The 23,676-nt window shown below is 33.3% G+C and overlaps 4 protein-coding genes and 1 long non-coding RNA gene across 6 annotated transcripts; all 5 read left to right on the top strand.

Moving 5' to 3' along the window:
• The first annotated feature begins 5,612 nt into the window (after positions 1 to 5,612).
• Positions 5,613 to 7,735, top strand: LOC105336048 (uncharacterized). The gene is made up of 4 exons (XM_011440221.4): positions 5,613 to 5,747; positions 5,854 to 6,075; positions 6,307 to 6,451; positions 7,457 to 7,735. Exons 1-4 carry the CDS (start codon positions 5,745 to 5,747, stop codon positions 7,516 to 7,518), a joined length of 432 nt encoding a protein of 143 aa, XP_011438523.3. The 5' UTR covers positions 5,613 to 5,744; the 3' UTR covers positions 7,519 to 7,735.
• Positions 7,736 to 9,230: 1,495 nt separating this feature from the next.
• Positions 9,231 to 12,619, top strand: LOC105336049 (cocaine esterase). Its single transcript, XM_011440222.4, has 3 exons — positions 9,231 to 9,381; positions 9,980 to 11,539; positions 11,912 to 12,619. The coding sequence occupies exons 2-3, from the start codon at positions 9,981 to 9,983 to the stop codon at positions 12,105 to 12,107; spliced, it is 1,755 nt and encodes a 584-aa protein (XP_011438524.3). The 5' UTR covers positions 9,231 to 9,381; position 9,980; the 3' UTR covers positions 12,108 to 12,619.
• Positions 12,620 to 13,155: 536 nt separating this feature from the next.
• Positions 13,156 to 14,044, top strand: LOC105336050 (uncharacterized). Its single transcript, XR_901386.4, has 2 exons — positions 13,156 to 13,289; positions 13,523 to 14,044. It is a non-coding gene; the product is annotated as an uncharacterized lncRNA (long non-coding RNA).
• A 1,039-nt stretch (positions 14,045 to 15,083) lies between these two features.
• On the top strand, positions 15,084 to 17,425 carry LOC105336051 (cocaine esterase). The gene is made up of 3 exons (XM_011440223.4): positions 15,084 to 15,238; positions 15,348 to 16,891; positions 17,034 to 17,425. Exons 1-3 carry the CDS (start codon positions 15,233 to 15,235, stop codon positions 17,197 to 17,199), a joined length of 1,716 nt encoding a protein of 571 aa, XP_011438525.3. The 5' UTR covers positions 15,084 to 15,232; the 3' UTR covers positions 17,200 to 17,425.
• Positions 17,426 to 18,714: 1,289 nt separating this feature from the next.
• Positions 18,715 to 22,916, top strand: LOC105336052 (fatty acyl-CoA hydrolase precursor, medium chain). Of its 2 annotated transcripts, XM_011440224.4 has the most exons (3): positions 18,715 to 18,939; positions 20,544 to 22,093; positions 22,518 to 22,916. In XM_011440224.4, exons 1-3 carry the CDS (start codon positions 18,937 to 18,939, stop codon positions 22,780 to 22,782), a joined length of 1,818 nt encoding a protein of 605 aa, XP_011438526.3. In that variant the 5' UTR covers positions 18,715 to 18,936; the 3' UTR covers positions 22,783 to 22,916. The 2 variants fall into 2 exon arrangements, with proteins under 2 accessions (XP_011438526.3, XP_065921841.1); XM_066065769.1 differs by lacking the exon at positions 18,715 to 18,939 and having other exon boundaries at positions 20,431 to 22,093.
• The last annotated feature ends 760 nt before the right edge of the window (positions 22,917 to 23,676 follow it).

Raw genomic sequence — 23,676 nt, 5'->3', positions numbered from 1 at the left:
TTATGAACAATTAGAAAAAAAATCACGCATGCATGATATATGAAGTTTACATCATTACATCACAGAAATCGACGTTTTTGGCTGAATAAAGTTTATGAAGTATACAGTAACTAATTAAATAACAATTATGAAGATAAGACTTTACAAAGTTGCTTTCATTAGATTTCGGAACTACGGCCGTTTGTGTATATGAGAAAAGAATCCACAGCGGGTCAAAGACATATATACTTCTTAAGTTTACATAATAAAATTATCGAAAGTTTGTTCCTTCCCTCCAATTTCTTTATTCCTCTTTGATAGGTATGATTGGATCTTAATGCAGTGTGGCGTTAAATCAAGGAGGGGAAATTTAAAAAGCATATGGATATTTCTTTTGCTTACAAAAATTACCAAATTAATGTTACAACTTGAAAAATGAAAAACAATGACTTCCTTGTCACTGACCAGGAATTTTTAAATATTCATATACTATATCGCTTGCACAGTTAGGGATGTATAGTTAATTTCAAAATAAAAATTGCATTATTATTTTTTTCTTCGATTCTCGTTTTGGATATTTGTTTATTCATACTATACACGTTCACGTAGCACTATACATATGCTGTTCTACTATATACGGTAATTCAGGACTGCTTTCGTACATTTAAGTTCTCCGACCCTCAGACTCAATATATTTTTTCATCATGAAAATGTTATTCTTCTTATTAACTTTATAAATAAATATATAAACAAAGAAAGTTATCGATGGTATTGAAGCATTTTATTATTATTGCAAATTGCTTACGATGGATATAATAGAATAAATATATATTATTTGAGAAAAAAAAAATTATGAAATATTTTACCGATGGATTGATGGCTTCCACCCTTTTACTTACGTAAAGTTATTATAGATTTCCTTAGACCCACTAAGCCAAGAATTTTGTTGAATGAATTATTGTAGTAATAACAGTGGAAGGGCTAATAAAGTTTGTCTATGTAAAACGCAAATATATGGCTTGAATAAAAATAAATCCAGAAACTGTAGCGTTACTGAACATGATTGAGGATCGGAGATCGTTTATTTTAATTCGTTATTTTAACAGCAAATCAGCAAAACACCAAAATGTGCGCACTTTTTCCATCCAATCAAATGTTGACTTTAGTAAAGTCGAGTGTTCGCACTTTTTCTGACTAATACAAATGATGATAATAATAATAATGTTAATTAAATAATGTTATGAAATAAAAGCAAAATCGAATCAGTAATAATACCTCAGTTCTTCACTGACAATATCACAATTAGCTCGTATTCTTTATTTATATATTGACACCGATGTCTGATACAGAAATATGTAAGTACATAACTTAATTTTTTACTGTTTGATGTAATATTTGTTTTTTATTCATTGGTATGAATATTAATTACAAATAATTCTCATGACAATGATTATTTTACAAAGTGAATTGAAAGCGTAGAAAAATGAATTATGTATAGGTAATAGTTTATTCAGAGACTAAACCATATATGTATGCTTAAACCATTGGATGTCAGACACATTATATTTTAATTAGTTATTTTCTGTACTCAACAACATCGGGTTTTTTTTTTAATTTGACGGTTACATAACACTAAACCAAAATAAGCATTACTTGGGTTTGACGATTTCCAAAGTATATGCATGAAAATTAAAGTTCCGTCACGCTCACAATAATTTAAGAGAGACACATGAACAAGTCATGACATACATTAATTATGTGATAACTGACGTATAAGTTCAATTTGCCATTATTTATGCAGAAGTCAAAAGATCATTTTGTTAAAACTGTTAAAATCTTCATTATTATAAAAATTTGAGTATAAACTTGTATTCCTCGGTTCCTTTTTTCAAATCGGTGTATAGACTTACGAGAAAATGTTTTTTTCGTTTATAATCTCTATATTAAGGTTTCTATATTCATAGTAAGACTGCAAGCACTTAAAGGCAATCCGTTAGAAATTATTTGAAAAAAATAAGGCAAACGATATATTACAATACGTGTTTTATTTATCGAAAGCTTTATAGTCATTTTCATACCTACACATACAAAAACATACATTTATGCCACTCAAACAGGTGTTTACGATGTGAGATGTCATTACACTTACTGTGGTTCATTCGTACCTCAACACATTTATCAAGGTTGCATGCACCTTTTCTATTTCATCAGATTTATCATATGAATTTTTTGAAATGATAATAATATACCCTTGAATGCGTTTGAATATTGCAATTGAAATCATTATGATATACATAAAGCCATTCATGGTATAGATAAAGCCATTCATGACATACATGAAGGCATTCATGATATACATGAAGGCATTCATGGGGTCATTGGCTGAATGGATGTCAATCAAATAATGTGAAACCACAATGAAACCGAAACCGATTTGTTTCACTCTGCAAGTGTCACAATTAATACCTCTGCCTTATGTTTAATTCATGATCGTAGAAATCACGAGTCTCTCTGTCTAGACTGTGTGGTAACCAACCAGCTGCCACGCAGTGTGTAAAAATCAATTCTACAGAATTATGCAGTGACATAAAAAATATATATATATTTTTTAGATATGCAACTTTAGCATTTTCATTTTTTTATCATAAATTTGATTCTTTCTGTTATCAATTCAGATAAAAATTCTATAGTTAAGCTTTTGAAAACAAATTTACAATTATAGTTGTATCTATTTAATTGTATTTGATTTTCTATGGTCGATAAAAAAATGGGTATATCACTTTAATTTTTCTCAGTAGTAAGAAATTAAAAGAATTTAAATTAGTCATTGAAATTAGTTAAGTATTTTAAAAAAGATATCCCCAACTTTAGCTGTTCAAAGAGAGGGTATGAATTCTTGATTTTCACACATTACAAGTAAGACAAGAAAGTGCATCATTATTTTTTAAATAATGAAAGCAGTCAGTATAGCAAATATGTAAGACTTTTTTAACGTGTATGCATAAAATGCATTTAAATGAAAAATTTACAAAAATAAATCAGTTACGTGCGCAGGTGCATATATTGTCTTTCTTTCAAAACATTGCATCTACAAAACACTTTGCCTTATCTTAAGGTCTCCCTTGCATATCTAGGCGCGATTTTTCTGACAAGATTTTAATAGTTACAGCTTTAAATTATTTGTATAGATTTGAGTCATGTTATTTACATTGTAAGATGAAATAGAAATATTAGCATCTGATGGGAAAGATGAATTTAAGGGAACTTAACATAGCTTTTTATAAAAAAAAAAAAAAAAAAAAAAAAAAAAAAAAAAAAGAAAAGGAATACCTTCGTTGCAGCTTTCCCAAAAATATATAATAACCATCTTCTATTATTACAGTACCCGCAACGTTATTTTTTACAAGATGAACGATAGGATAGGATTCACGCACGATAGGATAGGATTAACGCACGATAGAACAGTATACACGCACGAAAGGATATGATTAGCGCACGATAGAACAGAATACACGCACGATAGGACAGGATTGATACACGATAGTAAAGGATAAACGATGTTCACGATAAACGTACAATTGCTTTAAACGATCTTCACGAATAGCAGAATTTAAGAAAGAATAAAGATTTACGAGGAATTTCTGTTTAGTAACAATTGCCGAGTTAGTAATCATAAGCTGCATAATTTATAGAATGTATAAAAATGACTTAATTTTTTTAACTATAATTATGAGCTTAAATGATACATAAATTTTCTGTATTGTTAACATTGTTTTCATTACCAAACACTCTTGCCGATCGCCGCGAATATTTCAGCCCAAGATCAAATCACACGGAAAATAGCGGATTCAATTATAAAAATCCAACTCTTGTTTAAGGTAAATATAAAATCTATCATAAATACATTCTTTCTGTATAACAAAATGCTGCATGAAAATACAAATAATATTATATACAAGTTAAATGGATATTTACGCAGATGCACATTCCGCGTACGATTTGTTAACATTGTTTTCATTACCACACAGCCAAATGCCAAAAACATTTCAGCCCGAAATCAAATATCACACGGAAAATAATGGGTTCAATTAAAATACAACTCTGGTTTTAATTATATATAAATTACATATTAAATACTTTTGTTTCTGTAAAATAATATGAATGAAAAACAAATTATATTGCATTAAAGTTAATGTTCACGCAGGATTTCACTCCGCGTACGATTTAATATGTTCGATATACAGGTAAATATGTTATCTTGTTCCTAAGAACTTCGATAGTTTACATTAAGTTTTGATTTTCAATCCTTACACATATGATTTACATGTAATGTTCGCTAATTGTGATTTTAAAAAAAAATAAGAAATAAGTATCATGATAGAATGCTGAATAGAATTTTACAATTCGAACTGAACGACTTGCAACTTTGAAATAATTTTACTTGCTTATGAAAAGACACGCAACGATTACTCCGGTCGGATAAACGGAAAAACTGTTAAAATTGAACGATAAACCTGATAGGATTAACGCACGGTAGGATAGGATTAACGCACGATAGAACAGTATACACGCACGAAAGGATAGGATTAACGCACGATACGACAGGATTGAAACACGATACGATAGGATAGGATTGTAAAAAATAACGTTGCGGGTACTGTAATTGTTATATTCATTAAATCGTTTGTTATATAGCAAATGTGTATCACGGACATCTTAGGTTGGTTGGATTTGTATAAACCAAATGCTAAAATATGAAAATTGATACAGATTTATTGTACTTATGCTCGGGCGCGAGCATATCCACATAATACACGTTCGGATTTTGATCGAAATAAAAAATCATATATAAGAAAGAATAAACATAACTTCTAACAGTTTGAATCTTTAAATAACTGCGGTTAGTTGTTTACCAAACTAATGTTTTGTGAAGAAAAAGTGATTACTTCCAACATAAGAAAAGTATTATTTGCCATATGGAACATCTTTATATAAGAAGCATATGCTTGTCAGAAATACATAATACTGTGCGATACGAGTCATGTACCAATTGCCAAAATTAATTACTAGTTCAAAAACACACACTTTACCGAAACCACACACCCTAATCTGTCTTGAATACATATCTTTAAAATGATTACAAGAGCAAAACAAAACATAAAAACAGGAATCTTGCTATTTTTTAAATCTAGTATACCAGCATGACAAAGTTATTTTGCAGAAAAGATTTATTTTTAATCGTAATTCATATTTTTTTGAAGACTGAAAGACAAACTGATAATGTTTTAAACTGATACTGTTTTGAAAACAGAAATCCTCCAGGACATAAAAAGTTTAAATCTTTGAAATATAATTCATGAAATACCATCTCAATGCTCTAAAAACACACCATGTCCCGTTTTAAACCATAACCTGACATATTTAGTTAATATTGTGGCAGGTGATTAATAGCGTTTTGTCTTAAACTGATGCTGAAAAAAATCATGAATATTAAAATAACTCAGTTAAATTGAGGGTCAGTGTCACATTGTAAATCACCAATTTTGATATGTGCATTCTTTTTATTGGTTTGTAACGCAAAATACCTCACCTTTGGTAACACAGGAGGTCCTTCCCACTGAAAGGTATAAATATTTACATTGTTTCCAGAAAATTAAAAGTAAAATCCAAAAGTTTCAAGGGTGTGTGTGTGTATAAAAGAAGTTCGTCTGTTGTTTTGGTAGACAAGTTATTACTTGCGACGTACCTTGTAGACATTGCTTAATATGGTAAGATAGTATTGATGACTTTTTAAAAGTTAATTTTTATTTGCTTTCATTTCTGTGAATTTTTGTTTGCTGTATTCATATGATTGATTCATATTTTTTGGTGCAGTTTCGGTACCTTTTGGTTTTTTCATTGACCTTTTTGCTGCTAACGGAAGATGTATACGCCTGGAGAAGATTAAGGAAATTCTTTAGGAAAGTGGGTAGGGTCATTAAAAGAATCCCAAAAGAAGCTGCAAATGCTGTAAAAACTATTGCTCAAGTTCGTACTGCAGTTGATGCTGTAAAAGGCGTGGGGGCTGCGGTTGGGAAAAGATCAACAGACGATGAAGTAAGAATATTATTAAAACCTGATATACTCAAACTTTTGTATGATTATCGCTTATTGATTTAATGGTTCTGTAAATGCATACAGTCACAAAAATTTCTTACCATGGTTTGTAGTATGACTGCAATAAGCAGACAAGTATAACTGTTATCTAAACAAAACTAGATTGCCCAGGTAAATCAAAAGGTCAAATTTTAAGAGTACATCTAAGTTTCCGGTTTTGTTTTTGCATAGATGTTCGAACTGAATGTCTGTGAATTCCAATCCTTTGATCTTGACGATGATCAGCGCATCAGTGAAACAGAGTTGTCAATATTGATTGATATTACTGGGCTCATGGACTTAGATGAGTTTTTTGAACAAATGGATATCAACAAAGGTAACTCGAACATTTCTTAAAATGTAAAACTTTTATGTTCAGGTTCCAAATAAAAACATGATAAACTATTTAGACTTTCGATATCTTTTATCCACTATTTAAGTTCAACAAAACTTCATAATTCGACCAAACATATAGAAGCTATAATTATGCTTGATACCATAACTCGTAATTATTTGTTGAGTTAGAAAAAATTGCGATAAATATAAAACGTGCTGATAATTTTATGATTATGATATTTACGTCTCTTAAACGAATATGTTTGATCCTCTAAATATAATAAATAGGGTTAAATCATCAAGAAGGGAATGATTTGTGGAAAATAGGAGTCTCAACTGCATTGTCATCGTGCTATTATTGAAAGCAAATTATTCGATCTATCTATAGAAATTGAGGAGAAAAATCCCATATTTTTTTAATAAGTTTTGTAATAAATGTTTGTTTTGAAATGCCATCTCTCTGAATGTAGTTTTTAAAAATCCAAACGTGATAGAGCAACACCTGCCAAAACTTCCAAAGCACACCGATTTCGAGCCAAATTTGATATATTTAGGATCTGGCTAATAGCCTGAAAATGCTCTTAGCGGGATGATTATAAAAACCGAAAAAGACCCTTTTAATCCTCATACTATATTAATATAAATAATTAATTGTAACATAGTAAAAATATAATACATAAGACTATAAGTATTTGGATTACATAAATTCCTTTATATACATATACATAAATACAAAAAAGTCAAAATTATGATTACCCTTGAAAAAAGAAAATATCATTCGATACCATTAAAATTGTTTAACTAAACTATCAATGAAAGGTTGAATTTGTTTTACTCTTTAACCTAACTCTGAGTTCATGCATTTTAACAAAGATATGAAAAGTTTAACTAAGACCTGAACATTCAAATTATTGCAGAAAACATCATAAATGCAATCCTGGAAATGTTTAATAGTTTTCTCTTCTTTTTTTTCCTTTTTATAGTTTTCTCTTTTTTTCATTTGCAGATGATGTCGTCACCTTAGAGGAATACAACAGTTCACAGCTGATTAAGGACGCTTGCACTTGAATATATATGATATGTTAGCATTTTTTTTAATACTTTTATTCTCGTTATATTTTTGTATGTTATGTTTTCAAAAAACATTATTTGCGTAAAAATTATGGTGATATTGATTGTTCTTATTGAGAACTTTATGATCGTTTCATAAAGACACCATTGATTTAATTTGAATTGTATTATACTATACATACGAGGTTTTCAGAAATATAATTTGTGTCAATAATTTGTCGTTTTGTTTTTTTAAGGGAGAGGGAGGGTGGGGTGGGGTTTTTTTTTTTTTGGGGGGGGGGGATTGATGGATGGATGGATGGATGGATAGATAGTTGCCCAGTCATAATTTTTAAGAATAAGCGAATTGGAGTTATCCACCATTTATTTACTCTCACGTATTTTTAAGATTCTTATTTTAACACTTTACACGCATCTGAGAGTTTGTTGTTTATTTTACTAATTCTAGTTCAACACGCTTTAATATAATGAAAACAAACTGCTTAAAACCAAAATAGATTATTAGTATCTTGATTCGTATAATTTTATCAATCTGAATTATTAAATTCTCATATAAATTGTTAATATCTGAATTTATAAAGTTAGAAATCCATTCTTACATTGATCATGAAAAGGATATCATTCATAATATTAATAAAAAAAATTAGTCTTAAAAAGAAATAAGTGTGTGTGCGTGCGTGCGTGCGTGCGTGCGTGCGTTGGTTTGTGTCTGTGTTTAATGCTTTCAAACTGCTGTATCTAAATAAGAATGTCGTATGACTTAAATTGCTTGGTAATAGACAATCTATCATACATTGTATTTGAAGTTCTATTTTATTCTGCCGTAACGAAGTACATCTTGTTAAAGCGAAAAATACTTGCATCCTACTTTATTAAAAGAAGTTTGAAAATGCCGTTTTGGCTGCAAACAAGTTATATAGCTAAAAACTAGTGTTTCGAGTCACCGTGAGACAAGTTTTTGATTGGAATGGTGTTGCAATCGTTTAGAAAGATCATCGGTTAGGTTTGAAGTTTCTGTTTGGGGTTCTTATTTTTTTTTTTTAATTTTATTCTATAAATGTGATATGTATTTCTTTTCTGACATACCTCTAAAGGTAAACAAGAACAATCCTGTCATTTCATTAGTAAATGGTTATACTTTTAATTTTTATGACAACAAATACGTCACATTTCCCCCAAATATTAAACTGTTCTTTAGTCTTCAGTTTAAATAATATGTCTTAAAATCACAAATAGTCCATTCATACTGCTTGTCTACGGTTATTATGAAGGAACAGTATGATTTAGGTTCAACATAGTTAATCCCCACTAAACTGGATAAAAATACATCCAAATCACATGGTGCACTTTTTTTTTTAATATTGGTTTCGAACTCATGATTAAGTATATCATTTTTGGCGCTTTATCCCATTGCACTGAACTGTTAAACAGTTGAAACAAAAAAAGACATAGTAAAATTCATTTTCTAATTAATAAGAAGTACATCATAATGTGAAAATTTCCATTACATCATTGGGGATTCAGATTTGATTAGAAAAACAAAGACTTGCTTGCACAAATAATTCAACAAACTAATTACCAGTAAATGAAAAAAGGCCTGCAACCAATGCGAATGTTAATAAATTTATGATAAACATCAACATGTAGAAAGTTACAGTAAGGAAAAGGCGTTACTGTTTTACCTATAAATACTATGGTATATCTAAACATTGATCGTGATGAAAGAGGAAAATCTCATTATTTAAACAAAACGTGTAACCTTTGTACACGTGTGTACAAATGCTTGTAAAGAGCACGTTATACGTTAATCGTTATACCCGGGTTGACCTGACAAAGCGAAACAGATAACAAACTAAAAAGGTAAGAAAAATGACATCGCTCTCTGTAAAATTATTCCTCTGAATTACTTACAAGTTTTCAGAAGTCTAGATCGGGTACAATTGAATCTTTGTGTAATTATATATTATTAGACATTAAATATGCACGTTTACCTTACGTCTAAATGCAATTCAACTAATGTGGGGGCATGTTATCGTGTGCTAAATAATCATGTAAGAAGAGCAATGGTGTTAGATAAAGTCAGACAGTAAACAAATATGGAATGAACCTTCATTATGAAACGTCTGATAAACTGGTTCGAGGATACAAAGGGGAAGAGAGAGAGAGAGAGAGAGAGAGAGAGAGAGAGAGAGAGAGAGAGAGAGAGAGAGAGAGAGAGAGAGAGAGATGATGATGATGATGATGATAATAAAATCAAATAAAAGAGAATTGATATAAATTATCTTAGTTATTTATAAAAAGATGCATTTAATTCAATATGGTTTAAGGGCATGATTTAGCAGATTGTAAAATTAGAGCATACCATACTTGTGTATATCATAAATCGGTCAATATTATTTATCATTTTTTTTATCATATTCTTATAAATCAATATATTTCATATTTATATTTTTTTCAGAATGAGAGGCAAACCATTTTTGCATTTCCATCTATTGATCGCATTTGTAGTATCATGCACCCTTCTTAGGAAATGTCAAGGACAATTAGAGGTGACAAGGACAACCTCTTTAGGAGACATAACAGGAGTACGAACCTTAGTACCAAGAACCACTGACACACATGTCGATCAATTCCGTAAAATTCCTTACGCACTTCCACCGGTTGGACATTTAAGATTTCAAAAGCCCCAACCCTTTGGAAGCTGGAACGGAACACTAGAAGGCAGAGACTTTGGACCTTCGTGTATGCAAGGTCAGTCAGCATTCTTTGTTGATGTTCCAAACAAAGATTTATCGGAGGATTGTCTGTTTTTGAATATCTATGTTCCCAGTGATGCCTCTCCAAATGGAAGCCTTCCGGTTATGGTTTGGATTCACGGCGGGGCCTTTCTTTACGGACAAGGAATGTTTTATAATGCCTCTAATTTAGCGTCAGTCGGCAACGTTGTGGTAGTTACCCTAAATTATAGACTTGGACTTTTTGGGTTTTTTACTTTGAATAACCTGGTCGCACGTGGAAATTACGGTATATACGATCAAATACTCGCCCTACAATGGATCAATGACCACATTGCCTCTTTTGGAGGAGATCCCAATTCCATCACAATATTTGGGGAATCTGCCGGTGGAATGAGCACTAGTCTTTTGTCTCTGATACCTTCCAATAAAGGCTTGTTCAAAAGAGTAATATCACAAAGTGGAACATCCAACAGTCCATGTCTGATGGCAGAAAACTCTCACTTTCTTTCAGAGTTAGTTGGAACAAGTGCTGGATGTACAACTGCTCAAACTGACAAACAAGTACTTCTGGACTGTATGAGAGGGATTCCAGCAGAGACACTACAGCATGTCGTAGAAACGATTTATGCTTCTTCCGATGAAGTTAGATTTGTTTTGGGATTCGGTCCAGTTGTGGACGGGGAGCTCTTTCCCGACCAACCAACCAAATTGCTTTCAGACGCGTATCCTAATCACCATTATTTCTTTCGATCTCTAGATCTTCTGACTGGAGCAACTTCAGGCGAAGGGTCACTTCTTTTTATACAACTAAGCGATCCCAAATTACAAGCTCGTTATGAATACAACATTTCCGAAGGGTTATCAAAAGATGTTATGTGTAACTTGGTTGCTCCTGGGCTGGTAAAAGATCACTTCCAAAATAATCAAAAATTAGCTGAGATGATATGCGACGAATACAGTGTTGATCCGTCGGAAGGTCTCCAGTCACAAAGTGTAAGAACGACTGAGGCTCACGGGGAGTTTTTCCTGACGGCCCCAGTGATTGAACTCGCCAATCTCCATTCAGACAGAAATGGAATGGCAAGCACGTTCGTCTACATGCATTCACGCATCAACCCTGTTCATATCGGACCACCCTCACCATCATGGTTCACAAAAAGTGTACACGCAGATGAACTATTTTATTTATTTGGGATACAACAATATTCAAACATAGATCCCAAAGACCTGGAGTTTTCTAGAATGTTGATGACCTACTGGGCCAACTTTGCACGACATGGGTAATGCAACAAGTCAATTGGCGTCAACTTATTGTTCTCATTGTTGAACACATTGCAATTTTAACATACTATAGACTTTTGGCTTCGTTAACTTGAACGCAGAGCTGCAAAACTGTAGTTGATCACTTTTTGCTGCGGTTCAAAGACCACAAAGTTTTAAATTTATTAGTGGAAAAAAATTACAAGTATATAGGGACAATTTTACTTCAGTTTCAACGCCACAAAATTAATTTAGTTATACCGGTATATTAGTGTACTCAAAAGCGGCTTTTATGATAATTTTAGCTGGAAATTCCTTTTATAAAATATCGACAACATATAACCTAGCCAGTTACATAGTTGATACAATGAAAGCATTTTTCTTTATTCCAGAAATGTGAATAGTGGAGATGACAAATCTGTACCAACTTGGCCACTCTACAATGTAGATCATCAACTTTACAATGACTTTGGTTCAGACATTACAGTTCAAATTTCTCCCGCCAAAAGAGCGCACCAGTTCTGGTACAGAGAAATACCGAGGGCCTCCAAATCTGTGAATCATTCCCACGACCCTGGTGAATTGTGATAATAATATTAGGACTTATTTTTCGTTCTGTCACCCTTTGAAAGCAAAAATACAGAATCATAAATTTCTTCTATGCTCTGTGACTGTTAACTATTAAATCAAACAAATACTCTCTTCTTGTTTATCTGCTATGCTATTTTTTGTATACCATAAAAAATCTAGATATAAACGCGTATGTTTATTAAAATTCATGCATAGAGTGAATGCAAACTAGAATATGTTGTCTTGCATATATACCAAAGTAAAATGGAGAAAATGAATATTATTCTTTGTTCATACAACTACATTTCTGCGGTGTTACCATCTAACTGTATATTCCTTGGCCTTCATGGAATTGCTGTTTGTATATGCTGTAAATTAACGTTTGTAGAAATTATCTTGAGTTGGAAACTCAGTATGGCTATAGTAAATATGGAATAAAATTTCGTTCCATCCCTACCTACATCCTTCACTTATTCATGCGTTTAACCCATAAGGTATCCTTCTATCCTTCTCTGTATTATATATTCATTCACTCCATTAACTTAATTATTAAGAAATAATACTTTGATTTATTTTGTATAGAAATTTTCTTCTATGATTTATTCAATAAAGCAATATGTGTCTGTAAATATTTTCGACCCATAAAGGAATTTGCAAGTACGTTTCATGATATCATAATATTATTCATTTCAATTATTAATTTCAAAAGAAAAGAAAGCCTCGTCTTGATTTACAGATAAAACATGAAGAATAAAAGTAGTATACCATAATTTATGCTTAGCAAGATTGAAAATGTAATCTTTTTCGAAAACACAATGTACGATATCAAAATAAAAACCAAATTATTAAGTATGAGGAAAGCAATGATATAGCCATTCGAATTCATTAATTATATATAAACGAATTGAATGTATATATGGTAAACGATTTGCAAATGTCAGTGCTATGAATGCTAGTAACATAACACATATATCTACATTTATAAAAGGAATATTACTTGATTAATATTATTTTATATTATATCAAATATGGTACAGTATTGTGAAATTGCAACGCGGTGGTTAAATAGATGTGTTCCGCGATAAAGATAAAAATCCGAGATAACCTGATAAGTAATGAGCAAATTTAAACCTTGTAATGAAATAGGCGTATCAAGATTATTTCTTTTCGGGGCGGTACAGTTGTAAGCTTCTTTTCAAGGTAAGATACATAATAACCAAACTTTTATAATTCATTGTTGTAATATTATTTATCATCACAATACAAAAAAAATATACGAAAATAATTAATATCGATATTATAGAAATCACACTGAAGTAAAATGTATAAATATTCTGATTCATATCTATTATCAAAGAAGTTGAAAATAATTCTTTAAAAAATAAAAACGAACCATGCAATTGATGAAAGTTATTCTAATGCCGTTATTCTAGGAAGATGTCAGCATTTATCAAGTTGTTTTTGGCCGCTTGCCTATGTTCCACAATTGTGGTAGCGGCGGGTACACCCCCTAAGCCTACCGGTATGACAACTCCCCAGAAGACATCGCGGGGTTCCAGACCCACAGTTAAACCACAGACAACCGTTGCTATAACAACTGACAATTCTATTGTGACATCAAATTCTAAGAAACCAATAAGCAGCAGAGTTGTCACGTCCCAGTCTAAGACAACGCAAAGGCCTGGAACGACGCAAAAGCCAGTCTCAACAACTAATGCAGCCGACACACGATCCATTGCGTTAGCGACGATGCTTGTGAGCGTTATTGTATCACTAGCATATATGTAAATTCTGGGAGCGGATTGAATTTGACAAATATGAAGTTCTAACAACGTCTGAAGGCGATGTCCAAAGAGCAGAATTGTCATGAATAACAGTTTTATCATGCAATATAATTATGTATATTACATTCTATTGTTTCATTTGAAACATTAAATGGCTTAAAATGATCTAGTTGTATGTGTTGATTTGTTCGTATTTCATTAAAATGTTAATTGAAATATATCATCAGCTTCATTAAGCGTGTTTCTCTTTAAAACTTAAAATGATGACAGCAGGGTTGCATATTTTGTGATATTTTGATTAAAGATTATTTTCACTAGATTGTCTTTAAAACACTGATATTGGCTGTTTTGAGGTTCATAGAGGTGTGAACTTTTACCAAGCTTTGAAGAGAAGTCTCTAACGTATGTTATTTTTTGCATTGATCATCTTCTGCATAGCTTGTTTAAGCCATTAAATGAATGCATATTTTTCTGTTGCTTTTAACATTTTCGTTTTACGATAATCTATTAGCGTTAACTTATTTGTTTGATTAATAATTGGTCTAACTAAAATATGTTTTGTCGAGATATAGAATATTAGGTTTGTATTAGGGATTTCAAAATGGGGTTATCTTATCTGCTGTTATTTTCATTTAAGATAGGGTTATCTGTGTTCGTCGTACCATGTGTGTAGAAAAGTACCCAACTATTCATCTTCCCTAAAAATCTAAAAATTAAAATCTCTTTCCATTACGTACAGGAATCATGAGGTTGTGTTCTTCAACAAAAACGAATATGCGTTTCAACAGACAACAGCGTTTCTGTGGGGAAATACCATTTATCATGATATGATTGCATAATCAAATGTGTATATTAAATTGAGTTGATTCTAGGCGGATAAACAATAAGCTACGTCGTGAATATTAGAATAAGTATGCCACTTCGGTGGTGTCACTAGTACATGTACCTAGCGGAAACACCTAGATATTCAAGTGACCGAATCACAAGTCTATCAGATCCGACGACTATTTACGTACACTGTACGTTGTTTATTCGAGCTATGTCATTGTGTAATCCAATCGAAAGCCGCATCCGAAAATCATAACATAGCCATGATTTTAACAATAACCGTATTTATTATAAAATAAAATATAAAGGTTAAATTTCTAACTTGTTTGCTGGCTCTCTACAAAATGAAATTATTTTTCTTTTTCAATCAATCAAAATTTAGGTCAATAACTATGACTTCAGAGCCAACATATGTGTGTCAATAAATGTATTTACTTTGATATGAACCCGCAAACGTCCAGTGCGCATGAAATATGTTAACAACACTGTCGACAGTTTTGTAACGTTACAATTAGTAATCAAGTGGAAACCATGAATGTGAGTATGGAATATACTTCAAGATTTATAATAACTAGGACCACTTTAATTTTTTTTAAGACAGAATAACTCTTAACATAATCACCATATTTTTTTCGCTTTTTTGCAGCGAGAAATTCAAATAACGTTGTGTGTTGTTATTTCTATGATGTGCAGCGAACCTGTATCTAGTGAACAACCGTACACGTTAAAAACAAAACTCGGTGATGTAATGGGTATTCGTAAAACGGTCAACAACGGATCAACCAATGTGTTCAGCTTCCTTAACATACCTTACGCCAAACCCCCTATTGGTGACCTTCGGTTTGCAAAACCGGAACCATTTGGAAAATGGAACGGAACTCTAAATGCAACAAAATTGGGAAAGGCTTGCATTCAACCTCCAGATCCGTTTAATCAATCAATCTTACACGAATTATCAGAAGACTGCTTACAGTTGAATATTTATGTTCCAAATAACGTCTCTTCTGGTGTCAAAAGGAGTGTGATGGTATGGATCCATGGTGGTGCGTACATCTATGGATCGGGAACTTTGTATAATGGGACCATGCTAGCGGCCCGGGGTGACGTAGTGGTTGTCACCATTAACTACCGTCTTGGAGTATTTGGTTTTCTATCTTACAATGAAACCATTGCTAGGGGTAACTATGGTCTCTGGGACCAAATATTGGCTCTCAAATGGGTGCAAGAAAACATTGAAGACTATTCGGGCGATCCTTCATCAGTGACAATATTTGGTGAATCGGCTGGAGGCTTTAGTGTTTCCCTTCTTTCGTTGATTCCTAGCAATAAGAGATTATTTCATCGCGTTATTGCAGAAAGCGGGGTGTCAGACTCCTTCTTTTCCCTGTCTGTGCATGCTAAAATCACATCCATTACACTGGGTGATGCTCTTGGTTGTGTGTATGACCCACTTACAAGAAATTTTAAAGCTGTCCTCTTTTGTATCAGATCAAAATCTGCTGAGGAAATTCTAAACGTTTTAGATAAAGTCGGTATTTATTTTCTGTCATCATTGACGACTGAAATACCGTTTGCTCCAGTAATCGACGGAGAATTGTTCAACGATTTTCCATCCAAGGTGTTAGCCAATGATTTATCAGATGAGCTAGCATTTTTCAAATCTCTGGATATGATAATTGGCAATTGCAACATGGAGGGTTCTTTATATTTAGGGATGACGCCACAGGAACAAGAGAAGTATCACATAAATATCACTGCTGGAATACCCCAGGATTTTTTCTGCGAGAAGTTCATTCCTGCACTTGTTGGAACCTACTTTGACCATAACTCAAAGGTCTCTGAAGCTATTTGCAAGGAGTACAAAGTAGACAATGACCCGGATGAACAAAGTCGTCAGGTACTTCAAATGTACACAGATATGTTCTTCATTTCTCCGACATTTACGTCTCTCTTCGCTCACTCTGGTGGCAAAGCGTATCAAAGTACGTACCAATACGTGTTTACAAATAAGACACCGTTGCCTTATGGTGCCCCTCGACCCCCATGGTACAGAGGGGCTGGTCATGCCTCCGAACTTGTATTTCTCTTCGGTATAGAAGACCTTCATTATCGGAACATACCGGTAACACCAGAGGAATTTCAGCTGTCCTACGTAATGAAGGATCTATGGGTCAATTTTGCCAAAACAGGGTAAATGTTTATCAATAAATCATGTAGACTAGTATTTTAAATAGATGGAGACTGTGAACGTGTTGTTTGTATAGCTATCTCCAGATCGGATGTAAATTCCATACCATGCAATAACCGTCATAAATCCAACTTTTTTTTTTAGAAAACCAAGCCAACCTGGACTCCCTGAGTGGCCTCAGTTTGACCCTAACAACCAGTTCTATCTTCAGCTGAACTCCAATAACCTCACTGCATCTAAAAGTTACGAAACCAGAAGAATGAAATTCTGGTTAAATACGATACCCAATATTATTAATAATAATATTTAATTGCAAGAAAGAGCGTAGCTCATTAAGTGTAAAATATGCTAAAGCGGAAGACCTTTATAAGTCAAAATATTGTTTGGAAGGCATACACATGGTTTTTGGTGACTTTAAATGTATTGCACTGAATTAACTGAATTTGTACTATGGTTTTATTCATAACTTAGATATATAATAAATTAGCATGTTCTTTTATTTTCTACTTTCTTGAAATAAAATTAAGCTAACTCATTTTCCCTTTTTAAAATGGTTGTTGGGTTTTAAGTAACTTCAAAACTCTCACATTACTTTCTTTACAAACAAATTTTTTCATCAACTTTTTGTATTATTTCAAGTATCTAACTTTTATCAGTGATTATTCATAGTAGAAATTGTGACCGTTGTACTAAAAATACTGAAACGCAATAAGCTAAACTGCTATAAATACGACAGCCCTTTGATGGTATGCATACGACATTTCATCCTCACAATGCCAGGGGTCCTGAGTCCACTTGTGGCCGTGGGACCAAAGACACAAGTGGACTCAGGACCCCTGACATTGTGAGGATGACGGAATTTGAATTTGGGCTAATTGTTCTCATTTTACTTTCCTTTGTACAATTGCTGATGGTTCTATCATAGAACAACGGAACTTATCTATAGATCTTTATATATTGTGATTCGAGTTGAAGATCCTATTCTAATTTCTTTGGTTTTATTTTTTATCTTTGAAAGAAAAAACAATGGATCATATTACGTCAAAAATAAAACGTCCCTGGTGAATTGCGGATAATTTATTAAATTGGTTATAAGTGTAACCTGGTTGATCAAGTTGATTCAATAGATTAAACATTTAGTACTACAGCAGAATATACAAGTACCTTTATCTAAAACTTACTTTTAAAATGACCTTCAAGATCAAGAAAGTTTTAAAATCCTTCTTGTATTTTTGCTGAAGTCTATAGATTAGAAAAAATTATTTTTCCAATTTTAATATTTACAATGCATCAAAAAGGCATTTTTAATAGGCAACCGAAATTTGATTGTCATTTGTTGAGTTATGAGCGAGTTACAGAGCTTGAAATTCTTCGCTTTATAAACAAGGTGTTTGTTTAATTTTTGAACGTAAAAAATTCAGTTTTTAACCTAAAACGAATGTTAGGAACTTTTTATCTATGCTTAAAATACTAGTAAATAAAAAGATGGAAAAATACGCTGAAAAAAGATTTTTTACTGGTATATTGAACCTATGTAAACAAAAACAGGGCACGAGCCTTGTTTACATGACAAAGAATTGTGAGCCCTGTACATGTATCTTGCTTATAACTCTACAAATGACTCTCAAATTTATTTGATCATTAGAAATGTATTTCTAAATCATTGTAAATAATAAAAATATGAAAATAAAATTTGACCAAAACCGTGACACCCCCTTAAAACTCGGAGTTTAGAACTACGATTATCAGATACATGGCCAACTTCAAGTATAATTTTGTGTTATCACACAAATAGAATCCGCTGTAACTAGGTACATCGGGGTGTCATGTTAGAGATCTACTTTCAATTCAATTTTGCCCATTGACCTAAAAAAAAAATAATCGGTTTAAAAAATATCAAGAAACAGCCACTTTTACTAAAATTTATACCATTTGAGTCGTAAAGAAGAAATCTGTAAACAACCTTAAATAAACTACGCCGAGGTAAGGTAAAGGCCCAGGTAAAAACTCTCAATACTGAGGCGCCGTCTTGAACACAACTAAATAGATGGTAAGCTATAATTTTTTCTCTGTCATTATGCTTATGAAGGACGAATAGTGTTTGACTTTTGATAGAATATTTATTTCATCATTGAACATAGTTTGCTTTAATCTTATCGAACATAACAAGATGCAAAACCGACAGCTATCAAAACTTTTCCATGACCTACATACATGTACCTATAAGCACAAAGTATAAGACGTTCTGGATTTGAACTTGCATTTGGGTCGGGGTGGTGGGTTTCTTGGATCTTTATTTAATTTTATTTTTTTTTTTTTTTTGAGAGGTGGGGATTGTTATTGTTAATAAAAGAAACCTAAGCTCGGATTAATCCTTGGCAAAAAAAAGTTGGAGTGCATATTCTATATATAGCGATGTTATAAAATCAGGTGTTCATTTGTAACGTAGGGCGATATATCAAGACAATCACACATGTTTATTTACCTGACATCATCGTATTAACTAGAGCATTTCGATATATTAGATATAGATTGCAACATTTACGATATGATTTTGTGATAATACGTCTGACTATCAGTGGTTATCTATTAACATCATTGAGCTGAACAGAGAAATGTTTAATTTAGGTTTTTTCATTAAAAAATTCGGGTACATAGCAAACATAACTTTACAAAATATATCTGAGTTTTACTCTGTATAATACATGTGTTTAATCTTTTTTTCATAATTATATTCAGAAACGAATACATTTGATTGTGGGGTTATAGCTCCGCAGAGATTTTATGTGTATTCTGTGTGAATACTTTTTTAGCAAAAATAAAACGGTAACATAGAGATAAATGCCTTCCGCTTCGAAAGGGTCGCATTGTTAGCACTGGCGTCGGAAGCAAATTGAAAATGGGGGGGGGGGGCCTAAACTAATCCTCAGAAATATTGAGGAAAAAACCTATTTCCCAAAATCATGAAAATCCTAATCCGTAGGGGGGGGGGGGGGGGGGTGGGGGGAGGAGGGGGGGGAGTAAACCTATACTTCCGAAAATAAATTTCCCTACCCAATTTTTTTTTTCCCAAATCATGAAATTCCTGGGGGGGGGGGGGGGGGGGGCTAGTATGCCTAGCTATTTCTCCAACTTCTCAATCTAACTAGTATGCCTATTTCGCCAACTTCTCTAGTATGCCTATTTCTCCAACTTCTCAATCTTTCAAGGTAAATTTAGTAACAATTACATTACCGGCGAGAAAAAGTGTGTGTGTGGGGGGGGGGGGGGGGGGGCTAAACCCCCTATGATGCTATGTACCTAATGGTTAAGTCTAACTTTGCAAAAAAAAGTGGGGGGGGGGGGGGGCTAAGTCCCCCCCCCCCGTTCCGACGCCTATGTTTAGCATTCATTACCCATTAACTTTATGGAATGTTACTTTTTGAAATTGCTTTTTAAAAAATACACGATGCAATACCCAAGCTCATTTCCGCTGCGTAGTATTTTGTCATTCTATCTTTTTAAATGCTTTTTGTGGGCAAACGACTTTTTATCTAAAAATAAACAAATATTATTGTAGGATTACCCGGATCTTATTGCATTCTGATGTCACCGTTGATAATATGATATATACTGCATTTCCACTTTAATTATACAATATTACTTTTCTTTAAGATGGGCGTCGGGTTTGTATCTGGATTACAGCTACTTGTGATTTCTTTGCTACTGGTTTCAACATGGACCTTAGAAGCCTTCCAATCAGAAACAATTCAAACAAAATTAGGTAGAGTAACCGGACGTAAAACAACCGCAGGACAAAACAATGACACAGTTTACCAGTTTCTAAATATTCCTTTTGCCAAACCTCCAGTCGGGGACTTGCGATTCAGGCAACCGGTTGAGTACGGACAATGGAACGGAACACTTGACGCTACAAAGTACGGCCCATCGTGTTTTCAGGATGTGAACTCGTCCTTCACGATTTGGTACGGAACGTCGGAGGACTGTTTGCAGTTAAATATTTACGTACCCTTCGCCACCTCTCCGTCGATCAAGAAATCAGTCATGGTGTGGATCCACGGCGGTGGCTACTTTTTTGGTACCGCTTCCTTCTACGATGGCAGTATGATAGCGGTAGAGGGGGGCGTTATCGTCGTTACTGTCAATTACCGGCTCGGGTTTTTTGGATTTTTGTCACTTGGAGATGAGACTACCAAAGGAAATTATGGACTTCTCGATCAAATTCAAGCTTTAAAATGGGTCAAAGAGAACATTGCCGACTATGGCGGGAACCCAAATAATATAACAATTTTTGGAGAATCTGCAGGGGGCTTCAGTGTAGGTCTGTTATCGCTTATCCCTCAAAACAAAGGTCTGTTTCGTCGTGCGATTCACGAGAGTGGAACTGCCAATTCCTTACTTACTCTTGGAAGTCCTGTGGAAGCAACAATTGAAACGGCAAAAGCTCTAGGATGTCAAACAACTAATTCAACTATTTTGATGAACTGTCTCCTCGAAAAACCTGCCGATGCAATACTTACACAGAGCACAATGGTCAGTGAACGACTGTGCAATTTAGACAGAATGAACTGTCTGTACTTCGGTCCTGTTATTGACGGTGACCTGCTCGTCCGAACACCCGTAGAGCTCATGTCCAATAAGACAACCGAAGCTTATAAGTTCTTTCAATCTTTAGATTTAATGGTAGGAAACTGTCGTATGGAAGGATCTCTTTATCTCTCCATGCTTGGAAACAACGTGCAATATCAAAAGGACAAGAACATCAACGTGTCCATTGGGCTTTCGCATCAGTATCTTTGCGACGTAATGAGTCCAAACATAGCTAACTTCTACTTTAAAAACAATAGAAAAGTGTCCCAGGCAATATGCCAAGAATACTACGTTGCAGACAACGCCACTTTACAGAGTCGGGCAGTACTGGACGTATATAGTGATCTGTTCTTTATATCGGACGCCACGTATACCTTGAATGCGCATGTCAATTCTGAATCATCAACCTACCAATTCATGTACAACCAAGTTCTTCCTTTCAAGCTCGTACCAGAACCGACTTGGTACGAAGGACCCAGTCACGCGGAAGAATTGTACTATCTGTTTACTATGGAGTACTTCGATAGAATTCTTCCAAATGTCACGATATCCGACTCTGATCGTTTACTGGCTCATCAAATGCGAAAATATTGGACAAATTTTGCAAAATCTGGGTAAGGTTAAATTTTTAAGTTGATGAAAAGGGTTTTATTATTATCTCTGCGAATGCAATTACATGTAATTTTAAAAACCAGATCATTTTTATTTTGATTTTAATGGAGGATTCGGCACTTTACGCGTCTTGGTAAATAATGCCACCTAGATTAAGGTCTCTACGTAGCGAACTTAAGTTTATTATTATAAGGAAAAACAGTCATCTTACCAGCCGATGGGTTTGTTGTTTTTTTTTGGGGGGGGGGGGGGGGGGGGAAGAAAACCATTATTGATGTCGGGGAAGGTGGGGGTGTAAACGTGTTTGCAACGAAAATCTAGTTTAACAGTTAAATCGTACAGAAGCTACATAATTCTTGAATAAATGTATTGAGATTTGAATATCCATGTATTATTTATGATTTCTGTCTACTTTTTCCTTATTAGGAATCCGAACTCGGCTGGACTTCCGGTGTGGTCAGTATTCACCCATGCCTCTAAAAACTACATGAAGTTGAGCAAGCATGAAATGGGTGTGGGGACTGACTACCGCAGGGACGAAATGAAGTTTTGGCTGCAGACTATTCCAAACCTCATTTCCGATTCGGATACGAGTGGCGCCAAAAAATTAGAGACTGATATTTTATTTCTTTTGATAATCATTTTATCATCACTTAACTTTTTCATTAATACCATGGTGTTTAGGTACTAAATTAAAAAAAAAAACATTAAAAAAATGATTCGCCCTTACATATATATCGTTTTGTAACTTTGAAAGATGGAAAAGATATAACTTCATACAAATTATTTAGTCTGTAGTCGTTATTAAAACCACAGACATCTGACGTTTGAATCTCTTTAGCATTGAATTCCTATTCGCCAGTAAAAGAAACCAAAAACTAGTACTATCAAAGCATTGGGGCTTTTTATTCATTTACGGAGAAAAAAATATCGGTATATCGTCTTCAATCAAACTGACAATTACTGTTTTTCATTAACTGACTGTTCCATTATTTAATAGTCATCGGAAGGAAGTATATATTCTAGTACAGTGTCAATGGTCCCTGGTCGTACATAATTTTAGCGCGGCACGCAACTGCCACCATTCTTGCACAATATTATATGGACAGAAGTGATCAAGTTTTGCAAATTTTTCTAGACAATATTGCTTATAATATAGGAATGAAAACTGTTTTTCAACAATTTTGGTATTGTCAGAGACATACTTAACGTTCCTGGTATAATCAGTATTTCAAAAATGTGTTAATTTATTCTTTGCCCTATGAACAGTTTTGTTACTATTAACTTATCACTATACGAAAGTCTAGTTGTAAGTACTTTTAAATAAAACATGACCGCATTTTAGTCCATGTTAGAAATTATGATTAACGAATTAAAGGTCACTTAATTAAATAAAATATTTCACTCAAATACATGTATGACGAAAAGTTCACAGAATTTAAGAATAATAAAATTTATTTATAAATGAGACAATTAGAAATTGTTGAAAAATATTGCTTTTTAAATGTTTCTACATGTCTTTTCGCGTAATCGGAATTATTGTTACTGGAAAAAATGTTTCGTCAAATATATATCAACAACTAAA

This window comes from Magallana gigas, chromosome 7 (assembly GCF_963853765.1).
Source record: "Magallana gigas chromosome 7, xbMagGiga1.1, whole genome shotgun sequence".
NCBI classification, from domain to species: domain Eukaryota; kingdom Metazoa; phylum Mollusca; class Bivalvia; order Ostreida; family Ostreidae; genus Magallana; species Magallana gigas.
This window is presented reverse-complemented; position numbering and strand designations above follow the sequence as displayed.

What these genes read in the sequence shown, in the direction of transcription:
- LOC105336051 (XM_011440223.4), top strand. An exon ending in GTCAATTTTGCCAAAACAGG is followed by an intron (nt 16,892 to 17,033) that starts GTAAATGTTTAT and finishes TTTTTTTTTTAG; the next exon opens with AAAACCAAGCCAACCTGGAC.
- LOC105336048 (XM_011440221.4), top strand. An exon ending in AAAGATCAACAGACGATGAA is followed by an intron (nt 6,076 to 6,306) that starts GTAAGAATATTA and finishes GTTTTTGCATAG; the next exon opens with ATGTTCGAACTGAATGTCTG. An exon ending in ACAAATGGATATCAACAAAG is followed by an intron (nt 6,452 to 7,456) that starts GTAACTCGAACA and finishes TTTCATTTGCAG; the next exon opens with ATGATGTCGTCACCTTAGAG.
- LOC105336052 (XM_011440224.4), top strand. An exon ending in ACAAATTTTGCAAAATCTGG is followed by an intron (nt 22,094 to 22,517) that starts GTAAGGTTAAAT and finishes TTTCCTTATTAG; the next exon opens with GAATCCGAACTCGGCTGGAC.
- LOC105336049 (XM_011440222.4), top strand. Translation starts at nt 9,981, where the DNA reads ATGAGAGGCAAACCATTTTTGCATTTCCATCTATTGATCGCATTTGTA. An exon ending in GCCAACTTTGCACGACATGG is followed by an intron (nt 11,540 to 11,911) that starts GTAATGCAACAA and finishes TCTTTATTCCAG; the next exon opens with AAATGTGAATAGTGGAGATG.